A 24,614-nucleotide genomic window follows, 5' to 3' on the forward strand; every position below is an offset into this window, starting at 1 on the left:
TAAATGGTACAGTTCAATTAGTTCACTAACAGGAACAAGTAGCAACCTTCTTAACTATGCTAACATACAGAACATTACATAGTATTCCTTAAGTAAGGCAGCACTCAAAATGAGCCATCTTCAGTTTAATTACCAAGCGTGCACACTAACTGGCTTGGAAGAGTAAAATGAAGCATTTGTCAATTGTTGATTCCAGAAGTGTCTTTGATTTTGTGAAGCATTATCCCAAAAGGCCTTCCTCACTATGATCACCTTATCATCTAAGGAATACAGTATTCCCATCTTAAAGGAGAAAAATAATCCCATTTCCAGCTATCATCACATGGGAAATAATGAAGAGAAGCAAATTTCGCTAAAAAGAAAAAAAAAATTTACACAGCAAGTTATACTGGGACCAAAACCTAGGCTGCGAGCTCAAACTGCAGCAGATAATGCCCAAGGCCTGTCTTCTCACTGCCATCAGGGATTGTGAGGTAGGTAGTTTGCAATCTTTCTCTGAATCAAACGTGCCACTTCCTACTATTTAGACACAATGAGAGTAAAAAGTATACAGTCCCAGTCAAACTCTGTCTTTCCCAGTAGCTTCTCAGATACTAACCTTCTCACTGCTAGATCTAACTGGTGAGCTTCGGTCGTTTTGCTGGGCAGGACTTGGCTTTGCAAGTAAAGTTTGGTAAATTTCCTGAATTTCAGGAAGTGATACCTGGAGCAACTGGGCTTCCATCAATAGTTCATTCACTTCTGGACTAATGCCTGTTATAAGATCAGACAAATCACAATTATGACAAAAACACCATTTTTTAACAAAAATGAGATAAATGAAAGAAGGCTTGTCCCATATACTACTGTCATGCTCTCCTTTTTAAATTAAATTCAGTCAAAGTTAGATTCATTTAACATGACTAAAGCCACAGTATAACAGCCCAAACCAGATTTCCTAAGTCTTCTGATTACTAGGGAAGTATTAATTCCAGACAGCATCCCTTCTTCACTTACTTATATTGCTAATGCAGCAGAGAAAACTACCTCTGCCTTGATGGCTTTTAATAAGAGGTACAGAAATGAATTGATACCCCAGGGCTGGGACATGCTGAGAGGATCAAGTAGCTGCAGCATTACTAAACATACACTGATGGGGTGGACTAAGGATCAGGACTTCAGTTGCAGCATTAGGAGGAAACTCATATTGGCAGTCACTTTATAGATAAGAACAGGAAAAAAGGAGGTAGATTTCAAACATGGATTATCAAGATCCTCCACAAGTCTCTTAAGTAATATAACAACAAGGGAGCCTGTAACTTAGCATTTAACCTGCACTCTTGGTATTAAAGTATCAGTTGGCACTGTGATTTCATTACTGAAAGCAAAGTACATAAAGCCTTCCTCTCTGTTTCCTTTGCATTTAGAAAACTTCAAATAAGACCCCTACCCAACCCTGCAAATACATAATAACATATACCTGACAAAATAGGTACCTGATAACCTATAACAAAAACCTAGTACAAAATCCCGTTACTATTCCAGCCTTCAAAACAATTTAAAAAATACAAACCATGGAGAGGGATACAACTTCGTCCAGTAGAAAACGGAGAGTGCAAATATGAGGTTCTGTTGTCCCAGTCATCAGGCAAGGAAAAGGATGTTGGGCCAGTAGGCTGAGATACCTAATGGAAGGAAAATATTCTGTAATAGTTAAGACTTTTTCAGGAAATATTCCCACCAGTCTAATCAAAGTAGTTCTAGTTGTCAGGCAGTAAATCAGGAAAGAGAAAAGACCTGAATTTCCCAAATTGGAAGGAGCCTCTGGCATGCTGGATCTAGCCAAATCAAATCAGATATCCCCCTAAGACCAAGCATTTAATCTTCCTGGTTTTACCTGGACTAAAAGTAAAAGAGAATATTTGGAAATAAGTCATTTTCTCTATGTGAAAACAGAATCATAAAGCCTTTTAATCCCTATGTAATTTTCTTTATTGAAAATTATAACTCAATGAACACAAATACAGACCCCTTTGAATAAATCAATTGAGGAACTCCCAGAAACCATTCACACCCACCTCCCTACCTTTCTCTGTATCGATAAAAGGAGCTAAGGGAACTCTGCTTTGACCACAACAGTTGTGGTCTTTTTCTTTAATAATTAAGGTAACTTCAGAAAATGCTTATGAGAAAACAGGGGCCTAGGCTGTAAGTTCTTACATCAGACACAGTTAGTCTGGAGTGGTAATTAATTATTATTTCTGGATTTTGAGAGGTTGTTTTATATATCTGTAACGTGGTATATTTAGAGATAAGAACGAAGCTGATCAGGTTGGGATTAAGGTAAGTCAGAACACAGGGGTAAGGAAGACCTTGTCTATATTTTAGAATCACACCTACTCTTTGAGACCTAAGGAAGAAAGATTTAACTTGTGTCGAACTTTAATTTTCTGAAGCACATAATCTAACTTAACCTGTCTGGACAGCTCATTTGAACAATTTGAAACACAGGGAGTCTAGAACAAGAATGAGGGCCTTTTAATGCCTGAATATATCCTAGAGTAAGTATATTATGCAGATAATCAAAAAGTATTGGCAAAGTCCCTTGAGGGATGGGAGAAAAGATTTAGAACTATTAAACTTCACCATCAGGGAATCCCCTGATTCTGCGTCAAACATTAGGGATACCCAAATCAATAGGCCCTTGATCTTGAGGTTTAGTCTTGTAAAGCTTATTTAGGTAGTGGAGAAGCTTAGCCAACCCATAGGTATGCCTAAAAGTTACTTCTGGAGGACCTCTGTTGTTGCTTAGATGTGGCCTCAGTCAGTCTCCCTACACCCAACTCTGCAAGTGAAATCACTGTACTCCCCACTACGTGGGACATGACACCCGGGGTGAAAGTCTACCTGGCAATGTGGGAAATGACTCCCAGGGATGAATCCAGACCTAACACCATGGGATCAACAATTACATCCTGACCAAAAGGGGGAAAAGAAGTGTAACAAAGTATCAGTGGCAGAGAGAGTTCAAATAGAGTCAAGAGGTTACTCTGTAGGTTGTTCTTATGCAAGCTTCAGTTAGACCTTGCCACCTATCATAACCTGCCAACCCCCAACCAGGATCATTCCAGCCAATTCTTAAGAACACCTAGGGCAATATATAAGATTCCACAAGGGTTCCATGCACTAGTGTAACTTTCCAGAAACCTACAATCTCTAGTTGAGTCGCTGGACCAGGTAAGTCCTGAAATGCAGAGGGGCCAGCCTCTCCAGAACATCAGCTAGCTCCATCCCCTATACCATATTATTGACAGCCCCTTCTAATGTGAAAAAGTTAGAATGGCCATAGCCCCCTAAAGAGCGAGAGAAAGATCAAAGGTGATAGAGGAGATATACAGAGAAGGTTGGGTTTAACAAATGAGTTTGAGTGTTGAATCAGTATATCAAGATTTCTTTTAATCTCCACTAAGTTAGAGCAGCTAGAAATAAAAACCTAGAATTGTGGAATTGTAACCCATACCAAAACTCTGAAATCTATTCTACAACTAATTGTTGCAATGTACTTTGAAATTTATTGCTTTTTTGCATGTATGTTATTTTTCACGATAAAAAAAAGTTTTAAAAGTGTAAAAAAAGTAAACTAGTAGCATATCCAGAACACAAATACCTCAAGTATAGGATGCCCAGATAGCCACAACTCATCTTACACAACAAATATTTAATTGATCACCTGCTATGTACTTTATTCCAGAAACCTGGAAAAAAACAATAAGACCTGGAAACAAATACAACAGAGATCAATTTTTGTCCTTATATCTCATCTGCTGAATACTTAACTGATGTTATTAATATGTCTCTGTTCATACAGAACAAGGCAGTTGTGTGATTTCTGATAGAGAAATCTGTACTAGATTTGTAAGTTATCTGATTAACCTTATATAAGGATTGAATACTGCCCGCCTGGCTATATTTTTCTGGTATCTTCATATTTTTTTCCTGCAGCTGTCTTCTACAGAAGACAGAAAATTCTGCCCATTCCAGTGATGATCTAAAAATCTGGCTTTTGGTAGAAAGATCATGGATGGCATGAAACCTATAACCTTTCTTCTTAAGTAGAAATAGTGCTCAAACACTTCCAAAACCTGTTCTTCCTCAAAGGGGAACAAAAATTAGAAACCAAGAAGTACTTTCTCTTTCTAGTCAGTGACTTAGGTGAGAGCAAGCAACAACAAAAAATTTTTATCAAGCAAAAATTTTAAAAATACACGTGTATACATACACATATGTAAAAATGTTAAATATGTAGGTTAACATACAGAATAATTATATATATATGAAAAGGTAACTATCTGTTCTATAGAAACAAAGTGCCTAAGAAACAACTCCTGAATATAAGATCCGAGGAAATGAAAATAACAAAGTATAATATAATACCCTTGAAATATGAAGCTGTAGAGTGAGAGGTGATAAGGGTAAAGTGATAACAAGGGAACACCAACACCAGAGCTACAGGTTCAAGGAAGAGGCACAGGAGATATTCAAACTCCAATAAACAACAAAGAAATATTCAGACTTACCTTATGTGTCTCTAGCACGTGTCCTCCTGAGGCTTGCCATCTGCTAATTAACAGTCCTGATCCCACTCGATCTTGCACAAATTTTAGATTCCCTGATGAAAGCAACTGCTGAGCTCTGTGTTGCCAGTTTACGGTTCTTTCAATCATATATCGAAGTGCATCACCCTCAGGAAGGCGAACTCGGATACGTTGCAAGGAGGCCAGCAGGGGTAGGATTTTCTCTAATGGAGGTTTCTCTGACCTCCGACAATGGGGACAAAGCCAGATTCGGGAGCTTTGGGAAATATTTGGTGCTGCCACACAGCTAGTGTGGAAAGCATCTCTGCAGAGTTCACACTGGATCATAGGAGCAGCTGGGGCCTTCTGACATAGGCAGACTTTCATCTCCACATCTTGGACAGACGACAACAATTTACCTTCATTGGCATGTCTGAGAGACTGCAAGGCTTCCATTTCTCTTAGACGAGCTTCCCCAAGAGTTGCCATCTGAAAAGGAGTTACAAATCAAGGATAAGGACATAGAGGACTCAGCCTTCCCCTAAAACTCAAGAATGGGCTCCAGAGTAGATTACTTGCATTCAAATCCTGGCTCTGCCTCACACTAAACTACGTGACCTTGGGCAACATACTCTATTTTGGCTAAATTTCCTCATGTATAAAATGAAGATAATTATAGGATTACAACTCACAGGGCTGTGATGATGAAGAAACACAAGATGTGCAATAAAACATTCTGCCTGGCACACAGTAAAAACTTAAATGTGAGCAAGTATTTAACGTATATCACTTTTAACATACATAAAACATGGTAACGTGTATAAAATATAAAATTTCCTTTCATGTAGACAATCAGTGGGATTAATCATATTCACAATGCTGTGTTACCATTACCAAAACATTCCCGTCAGTCCAAAAAGAAAATGTGCACCCATTAAGCATGTACTCCTCATTCCCTCCCCATCCCTGGTAACCTATATATAGTTTATTTTCTGTCCCTATGAATTTACATATTCTAAGTACTTCATATAAATATATGGCTTATTTCTCTCAACGTGTCTTCAAGGTTCACATCTATGTAATTGTATATATCATACAGATATAAACAGAACAATTTTCTGTTTATTTATATATACATGGCATTTTGCTTATCCATTCATCTGCAGATAGACATTTAGAATGCATACCCCTATTGGCCATTGTAAATAGTGCTGTTGCTATGTGAGTATACTAATGCCAATTTGAGTGCCTGCTTTCAGTTCTTTTGGGTATATACCTAGAAGTGAAATTGAGAATCAGATCTAATTTTATACTTAGCCTGTGAGAAACCAATAAACTGTTTACCACAGTGACTATAGCTTTTTTTTTTTCCATGGGCAGGCACAGGAATCAAACCCGGGTCTCTGGCATGGCAGACGAGAACTCTGCCTGCTGAGCCACTGTGGCCCACCCTGACTATAGCATTTAACCTTCCCATCAATAATGTGCAAGGGTTCCTATTTGTCTGCACCCTCACCAACACCTGTTATATTCTTTTTTTAAAAAACAACCATTCTAGTGAATATAAAATGGTATCTCACTGTGGTTTTGATTTACATTTTCCTGATGGTTAGTTAATGATACTGAGGATCCTTTCATGTGTTTATTTGGCCATTTGTTTATCTCCTTTAGAGAAATGTCTGTTCATGTCATTGGCCCTTTTTTAAAAAAATTTTTTATTAATTAAAAAAAAATGACAAGAAACAAACATTCCCAACACATACACTCAGCAATTCACAATACCATCACATAGTTGCATATTCACCATCATGATCATTTCCCAGAACATTAGCATCAATTCAGAAAACGAAATAAAAAGAAAACAGAAAAATATAACAGAAAAAAAAAATTTTACAGGCCATACCCCTTACTGATCCCTTTCATTGATCACTAGCATTTCAAACTAAATCTATTTTAACATTTGTTCCCCCTATTATTTATTTTTATTCCATATGTTCCTCTTATCTCTTGACAAGGTAGATAAAAGAAGCATCAGACACAAGGTTTTCACAATCACACAGTCACATTGTGAAAGCTATATCATTATACAATCATCATCAAGAAACATGGCTACTAGAACACAGCTCTAAATTTTCAGGCAGTTCCCTCCAGCCTCTCCATTACATCTTGGATAACAAGGTGATATCTACTTAATGCATAAGAATAACCTCCAGGATAACCTCTCGACTCTGTTTGGAATCTCTCAGCCATTGACGCTTCGTCTCATTTCCCCTCTTCCCCCTTTTGGACAAGAAGGTTTTCTCAATCCCTTGATGCTGGGTCTCAGCTCATTCTAGAGTTTTTCTCAATCCCTTGATGCTGAATCTCAGCTCATTCTGGGATTTCTGTCCCACGCTGCCAGGAAGATCCACACCCCTGGTAGTCGTGTCCCACGTAGACAGGGGGAGGGTGGTGAGTCTGCTTGCTGTGTTGGCTGGAGGGAGAGGCCACATCTGAGCAACAAAAGAGGCTCTCTTAGGGGTGACTCCTAGGCCTAATTTTAAGTAGGCTTGATTTATCCCTTGGGGGGTTAAGTTTCATATGAACAAACCGCAAGACTGGGGGCTCAACCTATAGCTTTGGTTGTCCACACTGCTTGTGAGAATATCAAGAATTCAACATGGGGACGTTGAATTTTCTCCTGTTCTCACCATTCCCCAAAGGGGGCTTGTAAATACTTTTCCAGTCACTGATCAAATCATTCTGGGATTCATCGGGGGATCACTCTGGACAAACCAACAAAGTCTCATGTGCTACCTGCGATTCCAAGTACTTATGACATTCAATCAAACCATCTACATGAGTTATATTAGGAAATGCTCAAGTTAAAACCTAAATTTTGTAACAAACATTTTTTGCTTTAGTCTAACACATAATGTGACATTTTAAAGTGTTAGTTATCATCTATTTTCAGCACCCTGCAATAATGACAATCTTTTGTTCTTCCTCATGCAAAAACATTTTAAAAATTTGTACATTTAGTCACTACCTTTATACACTTTAGGCATTCCTAGATTACACCATCTCAATCTTTATCGTCTATCTTTCTTTGTGATTTCATTTATGGCCCAGCCCTCCTCCCTCTATCATTCTCATATGCAGCTTCATTCAGTGTTTTTACATAATTGTATTACAGTTAGGTAACATTGTGCTGTCCATTTCTGAGTTTTTATATTCAGTCCTGTTGCACAATCTGTATCCCTTCAGCTTCAATTACCCAACATCTTACCCTATTTCTATCTCCTGATGGTCTCTGTTACCAAGGAAATATTCCAAGTTTATTCACTAATGTCAGTTCATATCAGTGAGACCATACAGTATTTGTCCTTTTGTTTCTGGCTAATCACACTCAGCATAATGTCCGTAAGGTCCATTCATGTTGTTACATACTTCGTAACTTTATTCTGTCTTAAAGCTGCATAATATTCCATCTTATGTAAATGTCACAGTTTGTTTAGCCAACTGTCTGTTGATGGACATTTTGGCTGTTTCCATCTCTTGGTAATTGTTAATAATGCTGCTATGAACATTGGCGTGTAAATGTCCATTTGTGTCCTTGGCCTCGTGTTCTTTGAGTAGAGACAGCATATAGATGGGTCCTGTTTTTTAATCCATTCTGCCAGACTATGTCTTTTAATTGGAGAGCTTAATCCATTAACATTCAGTGTTATTACTGCATGGGTAGTACTTTCTTCTACTATTTTGCCTTCTGGATTTTATATGTCATATCTAGTTTTCCTTCTTCTTACCTTTACTCATAGTCTTCCTTTCTACACTCTTCTCCACACCTCTCTCTTCTGTCTTCGTATCTGTCTCTAGTGTTCCCTTTAGTATTTCTTGCAGAGCTGGTCTCTTGGTCACAAATTCTCTCAGTAATTTTTTGTCTGAAAATGTTTTAATTTCTCCCTCATATTTGAAGGACAATTTTGCTGGATATAGAATTCTTGGTTGGCAGTTTTTCTCTTTTAATAATTTAACTATATTATCCCACTGTCTTCTCGCCTCCATGGTTTCTGCTGAGAGATCTGCGCATAGTCTTATTGGGCTTCCCTTGTATGTGATGGATTGCTTTTCTCTTGCTGCTTTCAAGATCCTCTCTTTCTCTTTGACCTCTGACATTCTGATTATTAAATGTCTTGGAGTATGTCTATTTGGATCTATTCTCTTTGGGGTACGCTGCACTTCTTGGATGTGTAATTTTAAGTCTTTCTTAAGAGCTGGGAAATTTTCAGTGATAATTTCCTCCATTAGTTTTTCTCCTCCTTTTCCCTTCTCTTCTCCTTCTGGGACACCCACAACACGCATTATTCATGCACTTCATATTGTCTTTCAGTTTCCTGAGTCCCTGCTCATATTTTTCAATTTTTTTCCCTATAGTTTCTGTTTCTTGTTGGATTTCAGATGTTCCGTCCTCCAGTTCAGAAATCCTATGTTCTGTCTCTCGAAATCTACCATTGTAGGTTTCCATTGTTTTTTTCATCTCTTCTACTGTGTCTTTCATTCCCATAAGTTCTGTGATTTGTATTTTCAGACTTTCAGTTTCTTCTTTTCATTCTTTCCTTGCCTTCTTTATATCCTCCCTCAATTCATTGATTTGGTTTTTTATGAGGTTTTCCATGTCTGTTCATACATTCTGAATTAATTGTTTCAGCTCCTGTATGTCATTTGAATTGTTGATTTGTTCCTTTGACTGGGACATATCTTCAATTTTCCTAGTGTGATTTGTTATTTTTTGCTGGCGTCTAGGCATTTAATTACCTTAATTAGTTTATTCTGGAGATTGCTTTCACTTCTTTTATCTAGGGTTTTCTTGTTGGATGAATTTGTTGTCTATCTGTTCTTTGACATTCCGTTCAGCTTTATCTGGACCTTTAGCTTAAGTTTAAAAAGAGGAGAATTTTTCAGTTCTTGTTTTCTTGTTTCTCGCCCTGCTTTTGTGGTGCCTTTCCCCCACACACACTTAGGAGGGTCTACTTAGATATTATAGACCCCAGCCAGATTTTCCCAGACCAAACTGGCCTCCTAACAGGAGGAAAGAGCCACCTGCATAGGGTTTCCCTGAGGATGAGACCCAGCAGGTTGAAAGACTTTCCTGTGAAGTCTCTGGACTCTGTTTTTCTTATCCTGCCCAGTATGTGGCACTTGTCGGACTGCAGGTCCCACCAGCATAAGATGATGCGGTACTTTTAACTTTGGCAGACTCTCCCTGCTGGGGGTGTGGTGGAGACAGAGGAGAGATTGTAGGCTAGTTTTAATGGCTTCAAATTACCAAGTCCTGAAGTATCTGAATTCCTTGATGGAGGGATTCCACCTGGGTGGGGCTTCACCCCTCCCCTGGGGGAGACACAAGCTCCAGATAAGCCCCCAAAAAAGCTCACTTCTGCCTATGCCTGGGGCAGTTGCAGCCTGAAAAGTCCTGCCACTGTATCCAGAGGTAGTCAAGCCTTTGTAGATACACAGCCACCAAAACCTCTGTTTCCTTCTTTTTTTCCCCCCTTTTTCTGTCAGTCCTGCCCCCTTGGCGCTGGGGCAAAAATGAGCAACTTCCGCTTTGATCAGGTTCACCTAAGCTGGGGGCCTATTTTTAGTAGTCAGAATTTGTTAATTAGTTCCACAATTGGCGTTTAATTGTACCCAGTCCCTGCTGCTGGTAAAGTCCTTTCCTTTCCCCTCTGGGAAGCGGCCTGTGGGGGAGGGGCGCTGGCCGCCGCAGCTTTGGGAACTCATGGTTCTGGGGTGCTCGCAGCAGGTCCAGCTGGTCCAGACTGGGGTACGCTGTGTGTCCGGTCACTATTGTGGCTCCGGTAGCTGTTTTGTACTGTTTCTGGTTATTCAGTAGTTGTTCTGGAGGATGAACTGAAATGTGCACGTTATTAAGCCGCCATCTTGACCCGAAGTTGGCTCATTTTTTAATGGAGTGATTTGTCTTTCTGTTGAATTATGTAGGAGTTCTTTAATATATTCTGATTATTAAGACTTTATCAGATATGGGTTTCCAATATTTTCTCATTCTGTAGGCTGTCTTTTCACTTTCTTGATCATATCCTTTGATACACAAAACTTTTAAATTTTGATGAACTCCAATTGATCTAAGAGTTTCATAGTATTATCTCTTATATTTAGGTCATTAATCCATTCAGACCTCATTTTTGTATGGGAGTATGAGGTAGTGGTTCACTTTCATTCTTTTGCACAGATATCTGGTTTTCCAAGCACCGTTTATTGACGAGACTATTCTTTTCCATTGAGTAGACTTGGCATCCTTGTCAAAAATCAGTTGGCCAAAGGTATGAAGTTTGATTTCTGAACTCTCAATTCGATTCCATTGGTCTACAGTCTTTCCTGCCAATATCACAGTGTTTTGATTACTGTAGCACTGAGAACATTTTTAAAATCAGTAATTTTGAGTCCACCAATTCTGTTCTTTTTCAAGATGGTTTTGGCTATTCAGGGCTTCTTGCCCTTCCATATGAATTTGACTGTTGACTTTTCCATTTCTGTCAAGACTACTAGAATTTTGACTGGGATTGAGTTGCAAACATAAATCACTTTGGATAGTATTGACATCTCAATGATATTAAGTATTCTGATCCAAGAACATGGGATTGTTCCTTTTATTTAGGTCTTCTTTAATTTCTTTTAGTTTTCCATATACAAATCCTTTAATTAAATACATCTAATCACTGATTAAATGTATTCCTAAATATCTTATTCTTCACTGCTATCGTAAATGGAATTTTCTGGATTTCCTTTTTGTATTGCTGGTAAAGAGAAATGTCACTTATTTTTGGGTATTCTGTTATGGCTATTTTGCTGAATTTGTTTATTAGCTCTAATAGCTTTCTTGTAGACTCTTGGGGATTTTCTATATTCATAGGATCATGTCATCTGAGAAGCCTTTGAATTGGTAGTCTTTTATTCCTTTTTATTATACAAGCTATTATACAAAGCTAAATGACAGAGGGCATCCTTGTCTTTTTCCTGATATTACAGGGAAAGCTTTCAATCTTTCACCACTGAGTATGATGTTAGCTGTGGGTTTTTCATACATACCTTTTATCATGTTATGTTAAGGAAGTTTCCTTCTATTCCTAGTTTTCAAAGTGTTTTTTATTAAAAAGGGGTGCTGGATTTTGTCAAAAGCCTCTTCTGTCAATTGAGATGATGATGTGGTTTTAACTGCCGTTCTGCAAATGTGGTATATTACATTAAGTGATTTTCTTGTGTTGAACCGCTGTTCATATCTGGGATAAATCCCACTTGATCATGGCGTATAATTCTTATCATGTGCTATCAGGTTTGATTTGTAAGAATTTTGGTGAGCATTTTTACATTTATATTCACAAGGAGTATTGGTCTGTACTTTTCTTTTTTTGTGGTATCCTTATCTGGCTTTGATATTAGGGTAATAATGCCCTTGTGGCATGTTAGGAAGTACACCCTCCTCTGCAATTTTTTGGAAGAGTATGAGTAAGAATGGTATTAATTCTCCTTGAAATGTTTGATAAAATTCCCCTGTGATGTCATCTGGTCCTGGGTTTTTCTTTGTTGGAAAGTTTTTGATTACTAGCTATTGGTCTGCTGAGATCTGTTTCTTTTTGAGTCAGTGTAGTTTGTGTGTTTCTAGGAATTTGTGATTTGTCCATTTCATAGTATCCTCTTATAATCCTTGTTATTCCTGGGGGGAGGGAGGGATTGGGGATTGTTTGCAATGACCGCCCCCCCCCCCCCCCCGCCCAATTCATTTCTGATTTTGTAGTTATTTGCATGTTCTTTTTTTTTGGTTAGTCTACCTAACAACAGTCTGTCAACTTTATTGATCTTTTCAAACAATCAACATTTTCCCCATAAATTCTACTGTTTTTCTACTCTTTATTTCATTTATCTCTACTCTAATCTTTATTATTTTCCTTTCTTCTGCTCAATTTGGGTTTAGTTTGCTCTTCTTTTTCTAGTTTCACCAGGTATGAGATTAGCTTACTGATTTGAGATTTTTTTCCTTTTATAATATAAGCATTTACAGCTATAAATTTCCCATTGAGAACGACCTTTACTACATCCATGTTTTGGAATATGATGTTTTCATTTATCTCAAGATATTTCCTAATTTCCCTTGTAAGTTCTTCTTTGACCCACTGATTAAGAGTACAATGCTTAGCTTTTTCTTCTCTCTTGTTTCAACGCCCAAGATGCCAAAAGAAAAGAAGGTGAAGGGGAAAAAGGTGGCCCTGGCCCCTGCTGTTGTGAAGAAGCAGGAGGCCAAGAAGGTAGCAAATCCCCTGTTTGAAAACGCATAAGAATTCTGACATTGGACAGGATATCTAGCCCAAAAGGGACCTCACCTACTTTGTCAAATAGCCTGCTGCATCTGGATGCAGTGACAAAGGGCCTACAAATGGCTGAAAGTGCCCCCAGCCATCAACCACTTCACCCAGGTCTTGAACTGCCAAACAGCTACTCAACTGCTTAAGGTGGCCCACAAGTACAAACCAAAGACAAAGCAAAAGAAGAAGAGGCTGTTGGGCTGGGCTGAGAAGAAAGCTGCTGGCAAGGGGGTTGTCCCCACTAAGAGGCCCCCTGTGCTTTGAGCAGGGGTGAACGCTCTCACCAAATTGGTGGAAAACAAGAAGGCCTAGCTGCTGGTCATTGCACATGATGTGGACCCCATCAAACTGGTTGTCTTCCTGCCTGCCTTGCATCACAAAATGGGGGTCCCATACTGTATCATCAAGGGGAAGAGGTCAGGCTGGGACACCTCATTCACAGGAAGACCTGCACCACTGTTGCCTTCATAAAAGTCAACTCGGAAGACAAAGGAGCATAGCTAAGCTGGTGGAAGCTATTAGGACCAATTATGATGACAGATATAATGAGATACACCATCACTGGGGAGGCAATGTCTTGGGTCCAAAATCTGTGGGTCGCAATGCCAAGCTGGAGAAGGCAAAAGCTATAGAACTTGCCACTAAACTGAGTTAAGTGTTGACTTTGCTGTACACAAAAATAAAAGTTCTCCTTCAAAAAAAAGAGTACATTGTTTAATTTCCACCTAAGTGCAAAATTTACAGTTTCCCCTCTGTTATTGATATCCAGCTTCATTCTATTATGCTTGGAGAAGATACTTTACTTGGGATCAATATTTAAAATTTGAGACTTGTTTTATGACATAACATATGGTCCCTCCTAGAGAATGATCTGTATACACTTGAAAAGAACGTATAGTCTACTGTTGTTAGATGAAGTATTCTATATATATATCTTTCAGGTCTAGCTGGGCATAACACTTCCTTGCACAATTATCTCCTAGAAAATTCACCTATCTTGAAAAATACGAGCTTTTCACCCCCCATGAACATAAAGTTCTGAGATTCTCCATTTGTTGTTCTCTTCCATTAGCTTTGTGTCCTTTTAGAAAGGTACTTTAGGCAGACAAATCCCCAACAGCAGCCACTATGCAGTACAGTAGCAATCTTGGTTTCTTACTATTTTTCAATTTTAAGTGTGCTGCACACAGCAATGTGGATAATAAAATTGGATCCTTTATGAAAAAATTAAATAGAAACCATTTTTCCAGGCTTTTCTTACACTCACACAAGCTATTAAAAAGATCATCAGCATAAAGGCAAAAGCAACTAATTTATAAGGTTGCTTCTCTGCAAAAAATTTTAATATAGTCAAATTGTAAAGTCTCTCTTTGTAAAGAAAGCCAAGTTACAGGAAAGTGCAAAGATCAGTTAATTCTGCATGAATGACTTGAAAACACAGATACACACATGTGGAATCAACTTCACAGTAAAAAGCTGAAGTGATTCTGAAAACATTTACAAACACTATTTACAAACTGTCCATAAAAGAACTTTTTTACATGAATAAATTAAGCATCTACTATACACAAGGTATCCAAAACACAAACAAGTCTAGGCATTACAAATTTACTCATGATGTACCCTTGAAATAAAAGCAGAATCTAAAAGTGGCAAAATGGGGTGGGCAACAGTGGCTCAGTGGCAGAGTTCTCACCTGCCATGCTGGAGATCCAGGTTTGATTCCTGGTGCCTGCCCATGAAATAAATAAATAAATAAATAAAAGTGGCAAAATTGAATCATCAGCCATGTCAGATTTGGCCACTAACCACTCAAATTTAATATTCAACTTCTGTGGCCAGTTTCCTGAAGAAAATCATCAACAGTGCTTACTAAATACAGCTAATGCCCAAATAAGGATCAAATATACTTTTAAATATATTCCTTATTGTAAACTGTTGAGTAGGCATTGCAGTTTCACAGTCTGTTAGCCTAGTCAAGATCCCTGGATCAACCCAGGAGTGGTGAAAAGACAAGAGTTTTTGAATCTCCAAGATTCAGATTAGAAAGCTCTCCCTGGTTCTTCTGTTCCTCTGTTCAAAAACTTTACATTGAAAAATTCTCAGAAAATTTATTTGGTAAAATTGGGTTAATTTGAAAACTTCTCTTCTACCTGCATTCCTAATATTCCTGTAAACAAGGAAGGGTTAGAAACCAACCCCTCCTCCTCACCACCTCACCCAACAACAGAGAAAGTAGAAGGAGGGGAATACAGCCCCACTACGTACAGCTGAAGCAGTCTCTTTGCTCTCAGTTAGAGCTCTCTCCAGGTCACTCAGACTCTCAAATTTGGTGATTCTCTTCTTTCCACTTAGCAAGGGCTCCTTTAACTTTCTCTGCTTCCTCTTCAATCCCAAAGGGCCAATATCACACTGAGGACACAACACCTAGTATGAGACAAAGCACAACCACTGGTAAAATGGATTTCAGAGAAAGCATTTAAGAAGTCATAAAAATAAAAGCCTAAGTAGGGAAAAGGATATAAACTTCTTAATATCTAACATCTTCTCAAGAACAAGGAGCCCTGGGGCCAAAAGATTCCTCTACTTAAAAAAAACATAAGGGGGGGGGGACTAGAAGGAAAAAAAAATTCTTACAAAAGATTGATTTTGATTCCAGATTCAATTAAGTAATAAGTAAAATGATATATGCCTATTAGTTATGATGAACAACATAATATCAGTTTATCAGAAAAAGCAAAGTGCAAAAAAAAGTACTTTATGGAGAGATGGGTGAGATCATACATCAGTTTAGTTAGTGAAGCACAGCCAAGGTTAAAAGTTCAATTTCAATCCAGATTGAGAAGTATACATAATAGAAAAAAAAATCATCTTTCCTAGATACTGAATCTCCTTGGTTCTACTGGAAAAATAAGCCACCGAACATAGATCAATCAGTGATGTCATCTTTGTGATGAACTGCACATTTTACCAAACTAGGATATCTAAATGCACTGGTTATAAACTTACCTCTAAGAGAGAATATGGAGAATTCTCAGTCAAGAATGTATTAGCAGCACATTCTTTCCAAGCCTGAACCTCAGCTACTAGTGACTCCAGTCTTGGCAAAGAATTGAGATGTACTGGGATAGATCGGCCCCGTGCAACAAGTTCTATAAGTGTGTCTAACACTGGGACACGTCCTCCAGCCTAATAAATCAAGAAAAATTGTAGTGATTTAGAGAGAAAACTTAATGACTACGTAAAAGTTGGAAAAAGCACAGATAAGATTGGACCTACTTCATGATTTCAACTATGTTAAATCCATAAATGTAGACAAAATCTGGCAGTTGACCAAATGATAACGGGGTTGGGGAAAGGGTTTTACTTGCTCACTTACTCAACAAATACTTAAAAGACCCTAGTTTGTGCTGTTTCTTAAGGATACAATGAAAAATATGACAAAGACTGAAATAGTCTTTGTTCTGATTAGTTATACCCTTCTATATACTTGTCACTTGATCACTACAAATAGTTTGAAAAAAATTAGTCAGAAATGAAGATCTGTAATTAACTCAAGATTCATAATGACTTATATAAATAAAAGCAATGAAACAGTACTTAATTCTAATCCACTCTTTAATGAGGCATTAAAGTAACTTGAACACCTAGTATAAATTATTCATTAAACTAAAATATGAGTTGAGAAAGTCCAGTGCTTCTCAAACTTTAACATGCATAAGAATAACCTGGAAAGCTTATTTGAACAGTTTCCTGGGCCTTATCCCCTAGATACTCTGAGTCAGTAGGTCAGGGCAGGGGCCATGAATTTGCATTTCAAACAAGTTCCTAGGTGATGATACTGGTGATGCTAATGCAGCTGTGGGGGGGACCACAATTTGAGAACCATGGAGATACTCAAATGAGGAAAAGGAAGAATAAAAGCATTATAGTAAGGGGGAGCACAGCAGGAGGTAGCAAAGACTTGTGCTAATACAATAGTAAATCTTAGAATCGCTAATGTAAGCTATCCAATATATCTTCTGATGTGAAACAATATGAAATTTACATTATCATCTGAGATTTTGCTGTATTCCAACCAAAAATATTTAACTTTAATCCATCAAGGTTTTAAAACTTAACTTCCAAATTACAGGAGAAAGTACAAATAATAGTAGAAGTAGACACCACAAGGAAATAACTACACAAATCCAGAAGGTGAAAGATACTACAAGAAAACTGTTCTAAAACTGTCATAAAAAGGGGTGGGGAGCTCTACTAGATTAAAAAAGATGTAAAAAAGAGATACACCAAAAAGTCGGAATATGGCCCTAGACTGGACAAACACCTATAAGGGACATTTTAGGAACGGCGGTGGGGGGGGGAGGGAAGGACTGAACATAGGGTAGGTAGACTGATACTCCACTACTTATGATTTTTATTACTATAGGATTAAAACATACAAGCAAGCCCTCCCCCAACCAAGAAGGCACAATGAGACACTTCAGGGCTCTATTTCCTACAGGCACTTTCAACAACTAGCAAGAACTGGCAAATTGGTACAACCACTATGGAAGGGAGTTTGGCGGTTCCTCAGGAAGCTAAGTATAGAATTGCCATGTGCTCCAGCAATACTACTGCTAGGTATCTATTCAGAGGACATGAGGGTAAGGACCAAATGGACATTTGCACACCAATGTTTATAGCAGCATTATTTACAATTGCCAAGAGAAGGAAACAGCACAAATGTCCATCAAAAAATGACTGGCTAAAAATGTCCATCAACAGACAAGTGGCTGAACAAACTGTGGTATATATATATGAAGGAATATTACGCAGCTAGCTGTAAGACAGAATAAAGTTATGAAGTATGTAACAACATGGATGGAACTTAAGTACATTATGCTGAGTGAGATTAGCCAGAAACAAAAGGACAAATACTGTATGGTCTCACTGATATGAACTGACTTAGGGAATAAACTTGGAGAATTTCATTGGTAAAAGAGACCATCAGGAGATAGAAACAGGGTAAGATGTTGGGTAATTGGAGTTGAAGGGACACAGATTGTGCAATGGGACTGAATGTAAAAATTCAGAAATGGGCAGCACCATAGAACCTAACTGTAATACAATGATGTTGGAACACTGAATGAGGCTGAATGTGATAATGATAGAGGGAGGAGGGTTGGGGGCACAAATAAAATCAGAAAGAAAGACAGACAATAAAGACTGAGATAGTATAATCTAGGAATGCCTAGAGTGTAAAGTGATGGTGACTAAATGTACAAATTTAAAGAATGTATTTGCATGAGGAAGAACAAAGGAATGTCATTATTGCAGGGTGCTGGAAATAGATAGAAATTAATATTTTAGAATTTTACCTTATGTGTGAGACTAAAGCAAAAAATATTTAGCACAAAATTTATATTTTGACTAGTGCACTTCCTAATATAACTTATGTAGACAGCTTATTTGAACACCATAAGTACATGGAAACTTCAGTAGGACATGAGATTTTGTTGTTTTGTCCAGAATGATGCCCAATAAATCCCAGAGTGATTTGAACAGTGAATAAAAACGTATTTGCAAAGTCCCCTTCAGGGAATGGTGAGAAAGGGGGAAAATTCAACTTCCCCAAGTTGAATTCTTGATATTCGCACAAGCAGTGCGGACAATCAAAGCTATAGACTGAGTCCCCAATCTTGGGGTTTGTTCATATGAAACTTAACCCCACAAAGAATATTAAAATTAGGCCTAAGAGTCACCCCCAAGAGAACCTCTTTTGTTGCTCAGATGTGGCCTCTCTATCCAGCCAACACAACAATCAAACTCACCATCCTCCCCTGTCTATGTGGGACGTGACTACCTGGGGTGTGGACCCTCCTGGCAATATGGGACAGAAATCCTGGAATGAGCTCAGACGCAGCATGAAGGGATTGAGAAAACCCCTAGAATGAGCTGAGACTCAGCAGCAGGGGATTGAGAAAACTTTCTTGACCAAAAGAGGGAAGAGTGAAATGAGACAAAATAAAGAGATTCAAAGCAGAATCGAGAGGTTATTCTGGAAGTTATTACTACGCATTAAATAAATATCACCATGTTAGTCAAGATGTAGTTGAGAGGCTGGAGGGAACTTCCTGAAAATGTACAGCTGTGTTCCAATAGCCATGTTTCTTAAAGATGACTGTATAATGATATAGCTTTCACAATGTGACTATGTGATTGTGAAAACCTTGCGTCTGATGCTCCTTTTATCTACCATATCAACAGATGATTAAAACATATGGAATAAAGATGAATAATAGGGGAAACAAATGTTAAAATAAATTTAGAGTGAAATGTTGGTGATCAGTGAAGGGGAGGGGTGGGGGGTATGGTATGTATGAATTTTTTTCTGTTGTCTTTTTATTTCTTTCTCTAAATAGATGCAAATGTTCCAAGAAATGATCATGATGATGAATATGCAACTATGTGATATTGTGAATTACTGATCATATATGTAGAACGAAACGATCAAAAGTTAAGAATGTTTGCGTTTGTATGGTGTTTTTTGGTATTTTAAAAAAAATTTAAAAATTAATTAAAAAAAAGGAAGCTTTGTTAACCAAAAAAAAAAACAAAACAAAAAGATGAGTGGCTAAACAAGCTGTGGTATACAGATATAATGCAATATTATACAGCTGTAAGACAGAATAAAGTTATGACACACGTAACAATGTGGATGGACCTGGAGGACATTATGCTGAGTGACATTAGCCAGAAACCAAAGGATACAGACTGTATGGTCTCAGTGATAAGAGCTAACATTAATGAATGAACTTGGAGAATTTCAGTTAAAAACAGAGGTCATTAGGAGATAGAAATAGGGGAGAGAAGAAGAAAAAAAAAGAACTGGCAGAAATACCTTTCCTACAGCTTTAGAAAAAGTTAAAGGGCTGCAGTAACAAGGTGAGCATCGAATCAAGAAAAAGGCCACTTAAACACAGAAGGATTTCGTGGTACTCTGCCAATTTCTCATTGGAAATGAGAGGAAAGAAGGCAGTGGTATATTTGAAGGGTTGAAGGCAAAAGAAAAAAAAAATCATTACCCAAGAATTCTATATCCAGCAAAACTGTCTTTCAAAAATGTGGGAAAGGGCAGTGCAACAGTGGCTCAGTGGCAGGATTCTCTCCTGCCATGCCAGAGACCCAAACTCAATTCCTGGAGCTTGCCCATGCCCCAGAAGAAAAACAAATGTGGGAGAGATTAAGACATTCTCGGATAAACAAAAGCTGAAGGAATTTGTCATCACTAGACCTGCCCTACAAGAGAACATAAAGAATTCTGCAGGTTGAAAGGAAAGGACAACAGACTTTAAGCGGAAGTAGCTAAATAAGGCTGGTAGTAAATCCCCAAGTACTGAATCTGTGGGCTGAGATCCAACATATTGTACTTTATAGCTTTACATGTATTGGTCATTATAGATGACTTATAAACTCAAGGCATTTTTCTTTTAAAATACCTGTAGGGCTTCTACATCCTGAAGCCAGTCTCTGGCTCTCTGAACTGAGTCTTTCAGAGCTACGCCATTAGGCAAATATGCAGGGATCTCTTCAATCTCTTTCACTGCTGCAGCAAGGTTGTTCAATGAATGCCGTGGTCTATAGAAAAGTAAACAGAAAAAGTACTTAGCATTTTATATCTTGGTTCATTTTTCTTATGCTTACTAGGAAGACCAAAAAAACGAAAACAAAACAAACAATAATTTCAGAGGAAATTCAGTATGCTAATTTTTTTCAAATGGCACTGAGTAGATGTCAAAATAGCTAGGTAAAATGGTTGCATAAGACCTACAAGCATTAACATAAAAAGGCAAATCACTCAGTGAAGCATTTAAGCTCCACTTATTCTTCATTTTACCATGGTATAACAAGTTTCCATTTGTAGAAGGTAACTTGGCAATAGAAAATTCTGCTATGCTAAAGCTAGATACACTATCAAGACTTAAACTCTTTCACTATAAAAATTGTAACTCTCCAGAATAGCAACATGCCAAATACAAAGTACTCAAACATTTTACACTTTCCACTAGATTTTTTTTTAAGACTACAAAAGAAGAATGTATATAACCTAATTATTTTTTGTGCTTTTATGTTGTCAATTGGCTCAATTAAGATGTTGGACAGAAAGGCAGATTAGGAAATGCTTTGTTCTCTTCTTCCAATCTTGGGGTTTGTTCATATGAAACTTCTCCCCGCAAAGGATAGGCTAAATCTACTTAAAATAGGTCTAAGAGAAACCCCCAAGAGAACCTCTTTTGTTGCTCGGATGTGGCCAGCATGGCAAGCCAATTCACTGCCCTCCCCCTCTCTGTGTGGAACATGACTCCCAGAGGTGTAAACCTCCCTGGCAACATGGGACAGAAATCCTAGAATGAGCTGGGACTCAGCATCAAGGGATTGAGAAAACCTTCTTGACTGAAAGGGGGAAGAAAGAAATGAGACCAAATAAAGCGTCAATGGCTGAGAGATTTCAAATAGAGTCAAGAGGTTATCCTGGAGGTTATTCTTACACATTAAATAGATATCCCGTTCATAGTTGTATTAGAGAGGCTAGAGACATATTGGTGTATTAGAGAGGATAGAGAAAGGTGCCTGAAACTGTACAGCTATGTTCCAGTAGCATGTTTCTTTAAAATGATTGTATAATGATGTAGCTTTCGCAAAGTGACTGTGTGATTGTGAAAACCTTGTGCTGATGCTCCTTTTATTTATGGTATGGACAGATAGTAAAAAATATGGATTAAAAATAAATAAATAATAGGGGGAAAATGTTAAAATTGGGTAGAGGGAAATACTAGTGGGTCAATGAGAGGAAGGGGTAAGGGGTATGGTATGCATGAGTTTTTTCTTTTTATTTCTTTTTCTGGAGGTAAGTAAATGTTCTGAGAAATTATCATGGTGATGAATATACAGCTAATTTGATGATATTGTGAGCCACTGACTGCAAACCAAGTATGGAATGTTCATACATTAAGAATGTTCGAGTGTATGTTGATTGGTTTTATTAATAAAAATTAAAAGAAAAAAAGATCCAATAGGCCATCATTTATTACCTCTGGGTTTAAACCATTCCACTTATTTGTAAAACTATTCCTCTTTCAAAGATAGTATTATCTGGGTCCAGAGGAATTTCACTAAACCAATTTTACAGGCATGTCCATTTGAGTCATTCATTTCAAAATTAGTAAATTAAGAAAAAATCAACATTCTTTTACCCACATCCCAAAGCAGCCTGAAATATCTCAGATATATCTACATGTTTATGGTAAATGCACAATTGCAGCTAATGTTTACTGAACACCTGCTATGTGTTAAACACTGTGCTCTATGTTTTAAAGATGGATATATTATTTAACTTCCCCCAAGGGAGAGACATGAGCTTGCTTTTTCACCTGGCTTTGAGGAGACTCTTTGCTTTGTCATCCCAGTGTTCTGACACAGTAAGCAGTTCTTGCAGCCGGGCCATAGCTTTCTCCACTGCTGAATATGGGGCCAGCCCCACTCCTAGGTCTATGAGACGTCTCATATCATCCAAAGTAAGGGAGGTAGGGTCCAGGCAAGCTTGCTGCACCTCTTCCAGCCAACGGGCCTGCTCCAGGCGAATACGCATCTCAGCAAGCTGAGGAAGTTCAACATCAAATTCAAAGCTAATGTCTAGTAAGTCCTGCAGCTCAGCAGCACTGGGCATTTCCGCAGAGAGTAGTTTCTGGCTATGCTGTTGAAAATCCTCCACACGATTCAAGAGGTCCTAAAAAATACAGGTTGCTGCTTTTATCAAAACAGTAATTTCCTAATTGGCTTCCTTCATATTCAGAATGTTCAATGTGTGTTCAATGTAGTCTTCTCCCAACTCACCCAATTTCAGTAATAATTTAGGTAAAATGAAGTAATACACAAGCCAACTGATTGCTAAGAGAAGTGACTATAAAAGATATACTAAATGGAGAACTAGAGGCTTCTGTCATTTTCAAAGTAAAAACTTCCTACTTTATCGCTCTCCGCTGAACCTGTTATAATCTCTTTACACATATGCAAACCACTCAATGTCATTAAAATATCTGCAAATAAATGTAAAATTGACCAGACTACTTAATCCTGTCAAATGAGTTTATTTATAAAATGCAGGATCAACAAAGTACGTGCCCAAACATTCTTATATGGCTACCTTCAATAATGGTGTTTGACTGAGGACACATGGAAGAGCATACAGTTGTGTCACAAACTGTCGGAGCTCATTCACTGTCAACTGATTTTGGGATTTTCCTCCACCGGATCGATATCTATAAACACAAAGGTCCAAAAACATCTAATAAGAACACATATATTCACTACTCCCAAGTTCCAGTATCTTAGGGATCCAGAAATAAAAGCCAGTTTCACAATAGGTTTCCAGGTTGAGCCATCAAAGCCCAAATTCAAACAGTCAGAAGTACTTACCTGGTTTGTCTTTTGCCATTAAGCAACTGCTGTGCAACAGAAGCACACTTCTCTGCATCCTGAGTGACTAAGCGTAGGTGACGCAAAAGATCATTGTCTGGGAATTTCTTCATTTCAGATTCTTCAATTAAAGCCTTAAAGTTGACAAGGCCTAGGGAATAAAGAAAAAGTCATTTTTTCAGTGAACATTATGCTTTATTACTACTGGTATGAAAAACAAAGGAGGTTTTTTTTTTTGTCAATTCATATCTATAAATGAAAATTTTAAATACAATGTTTGAGATCATCAATTCATTTGATCATTTGATTTTTCTTCTTATGGTTTGGACAACGGCACGAGGGTAACAAATACATGTGCCTGGAGTTGATCTTCAATATGGGAATGTTAAATTCTGAAATGTCTATGATATACAAAATTGAAAACAACTACTTGTGAAAACAAAGAAAATACAGATTCTTATTGAGGCTTGAACCTGCATTTTATTTTGCAGTTGGCAGGTAACTAGTGTCCTCAGTAAATGAAAGAAGGCAGAGTTTTTCTGTCAGGTTACAAAGGAGGGCAAATGAAAATAGTTTGAAAGAGATGGGAGGAGAAGCAGTGACTGACTTTCAAAGGGACAGGTGACTAGGAAACGATAAACCAACATTCGACAGAGTTCTAATTTAATGCCTACGTTACCTCCGTCCCTAGATATAGTTTAAAAAATAAATATAATTATATATTTTTTCTCAGATTCCATATAAAATGTGAAATGCTTTACTTTCCAAGGCAAAAAGATAAAGAAAGATTTTTCCATATTTTAACAATACATTTTCATTAAATACATGATATTGAGCAATTTATTTATCAAGATTTCACTGTGGGTGAAGGCAGGGCAAGATGGTGGTGAAGGAAGTATGGAATTTAATTAGTCCTCTAGAGCAGCTAGTAAATAGCCAGGAACTGTCTGGAACAACTGTCTGGGGGACATATGCAGCCAGACACACATCGTACACCAGTCTGAAAAACAGGCAGAAGGGCCAAAATCACAGCAGGGAATTGTAAATAAAGTCGCGGACCTGCTGACGGTAGCACCCCTCCCTACGGCAGAGTAGACTGCTGGAGATACTTCCTGGTAGGAAAGAGAAAAGGACTCTACTAGGAGCAAGGGGAGGTAGCTGAACCAAGATCCAATTATGGTTTTATTTAACAAATTTGGACTGCTGGATACAAGCTCTGAGCACATATAAGCCCAGATAA

The 24,614-nt window shown here is 37.9% G+C and overlaps 1 protein-coding gene and 1 pseudogene across 2 annotated transcripts in view; one reads left to right on the forward strand and one right to left on the reverse strand.

The window, feature by feature from the left end:
* The window catches only part of KDM5B (lysine demethylase 5B), a 118,612-nt gene that overhangs the window by 3,167 nt on the left and 90,831 nt on the right, over positions 1–24,614 (reverse strand). For both annotated transcript variants that reach the window (XM_077157413.1, XM_077157414.1), the window contains exons 17-25: positions 23,375–23,525; positions 23,103–23,217; positions 22,330–22,685; positions 20,398–20,536; positions 15,926–16,105; positions 15,185–15,343; positions 4,557–5,042; positions 1,553–1,664; positions 599–753 (exon numbers count right to left, since the gene is read on the reverse strand). In XM_077157413.1, coding sequence (XP_077013528.1) covers positions 599–753; positions 1,553–1,664; positions 4,557–5,042; positions 15,185–15,343; positions 15,926–16,105; positions 20,398–20,536; positions 22,330–22,685; positions 23,103–23,217; positions 23,375–23,525 — 1,853 coding nt within the window. The remainder of the gene's footprint in view (positions 1–598; positions 754–1,552; positions 1,665–4,556; positions 5,043–15,184; positions 15,344–15,925; positions 16,106–20,397; positions 20,537–22,329; positions 22,686–23,102; positions 23,218–23,374; positions 23,526–24,614) is intronic.
* On the forward strand, positions 12,781–13,572 carry LOC143680871 (large ribosomal subunit protein eL8 pseudogene; annotated as a pseudogene).

The sequence above is a fragment of the Tamandua tetradactyla genome, chromosome 4 (genome assembly GCF_023851605.1).
Source record: "Tamandua tetradactyla isolate mTamTet1 chromosome 4, mTamTet1.pri, whole genome shotgun sequence".
Lineage (NCBI taxonomy): Eukaryota > Metazoa > Chordata > Mammalia > Pilosa > Myrmecophagidae > Tamandua > Tamandua tetradactyla.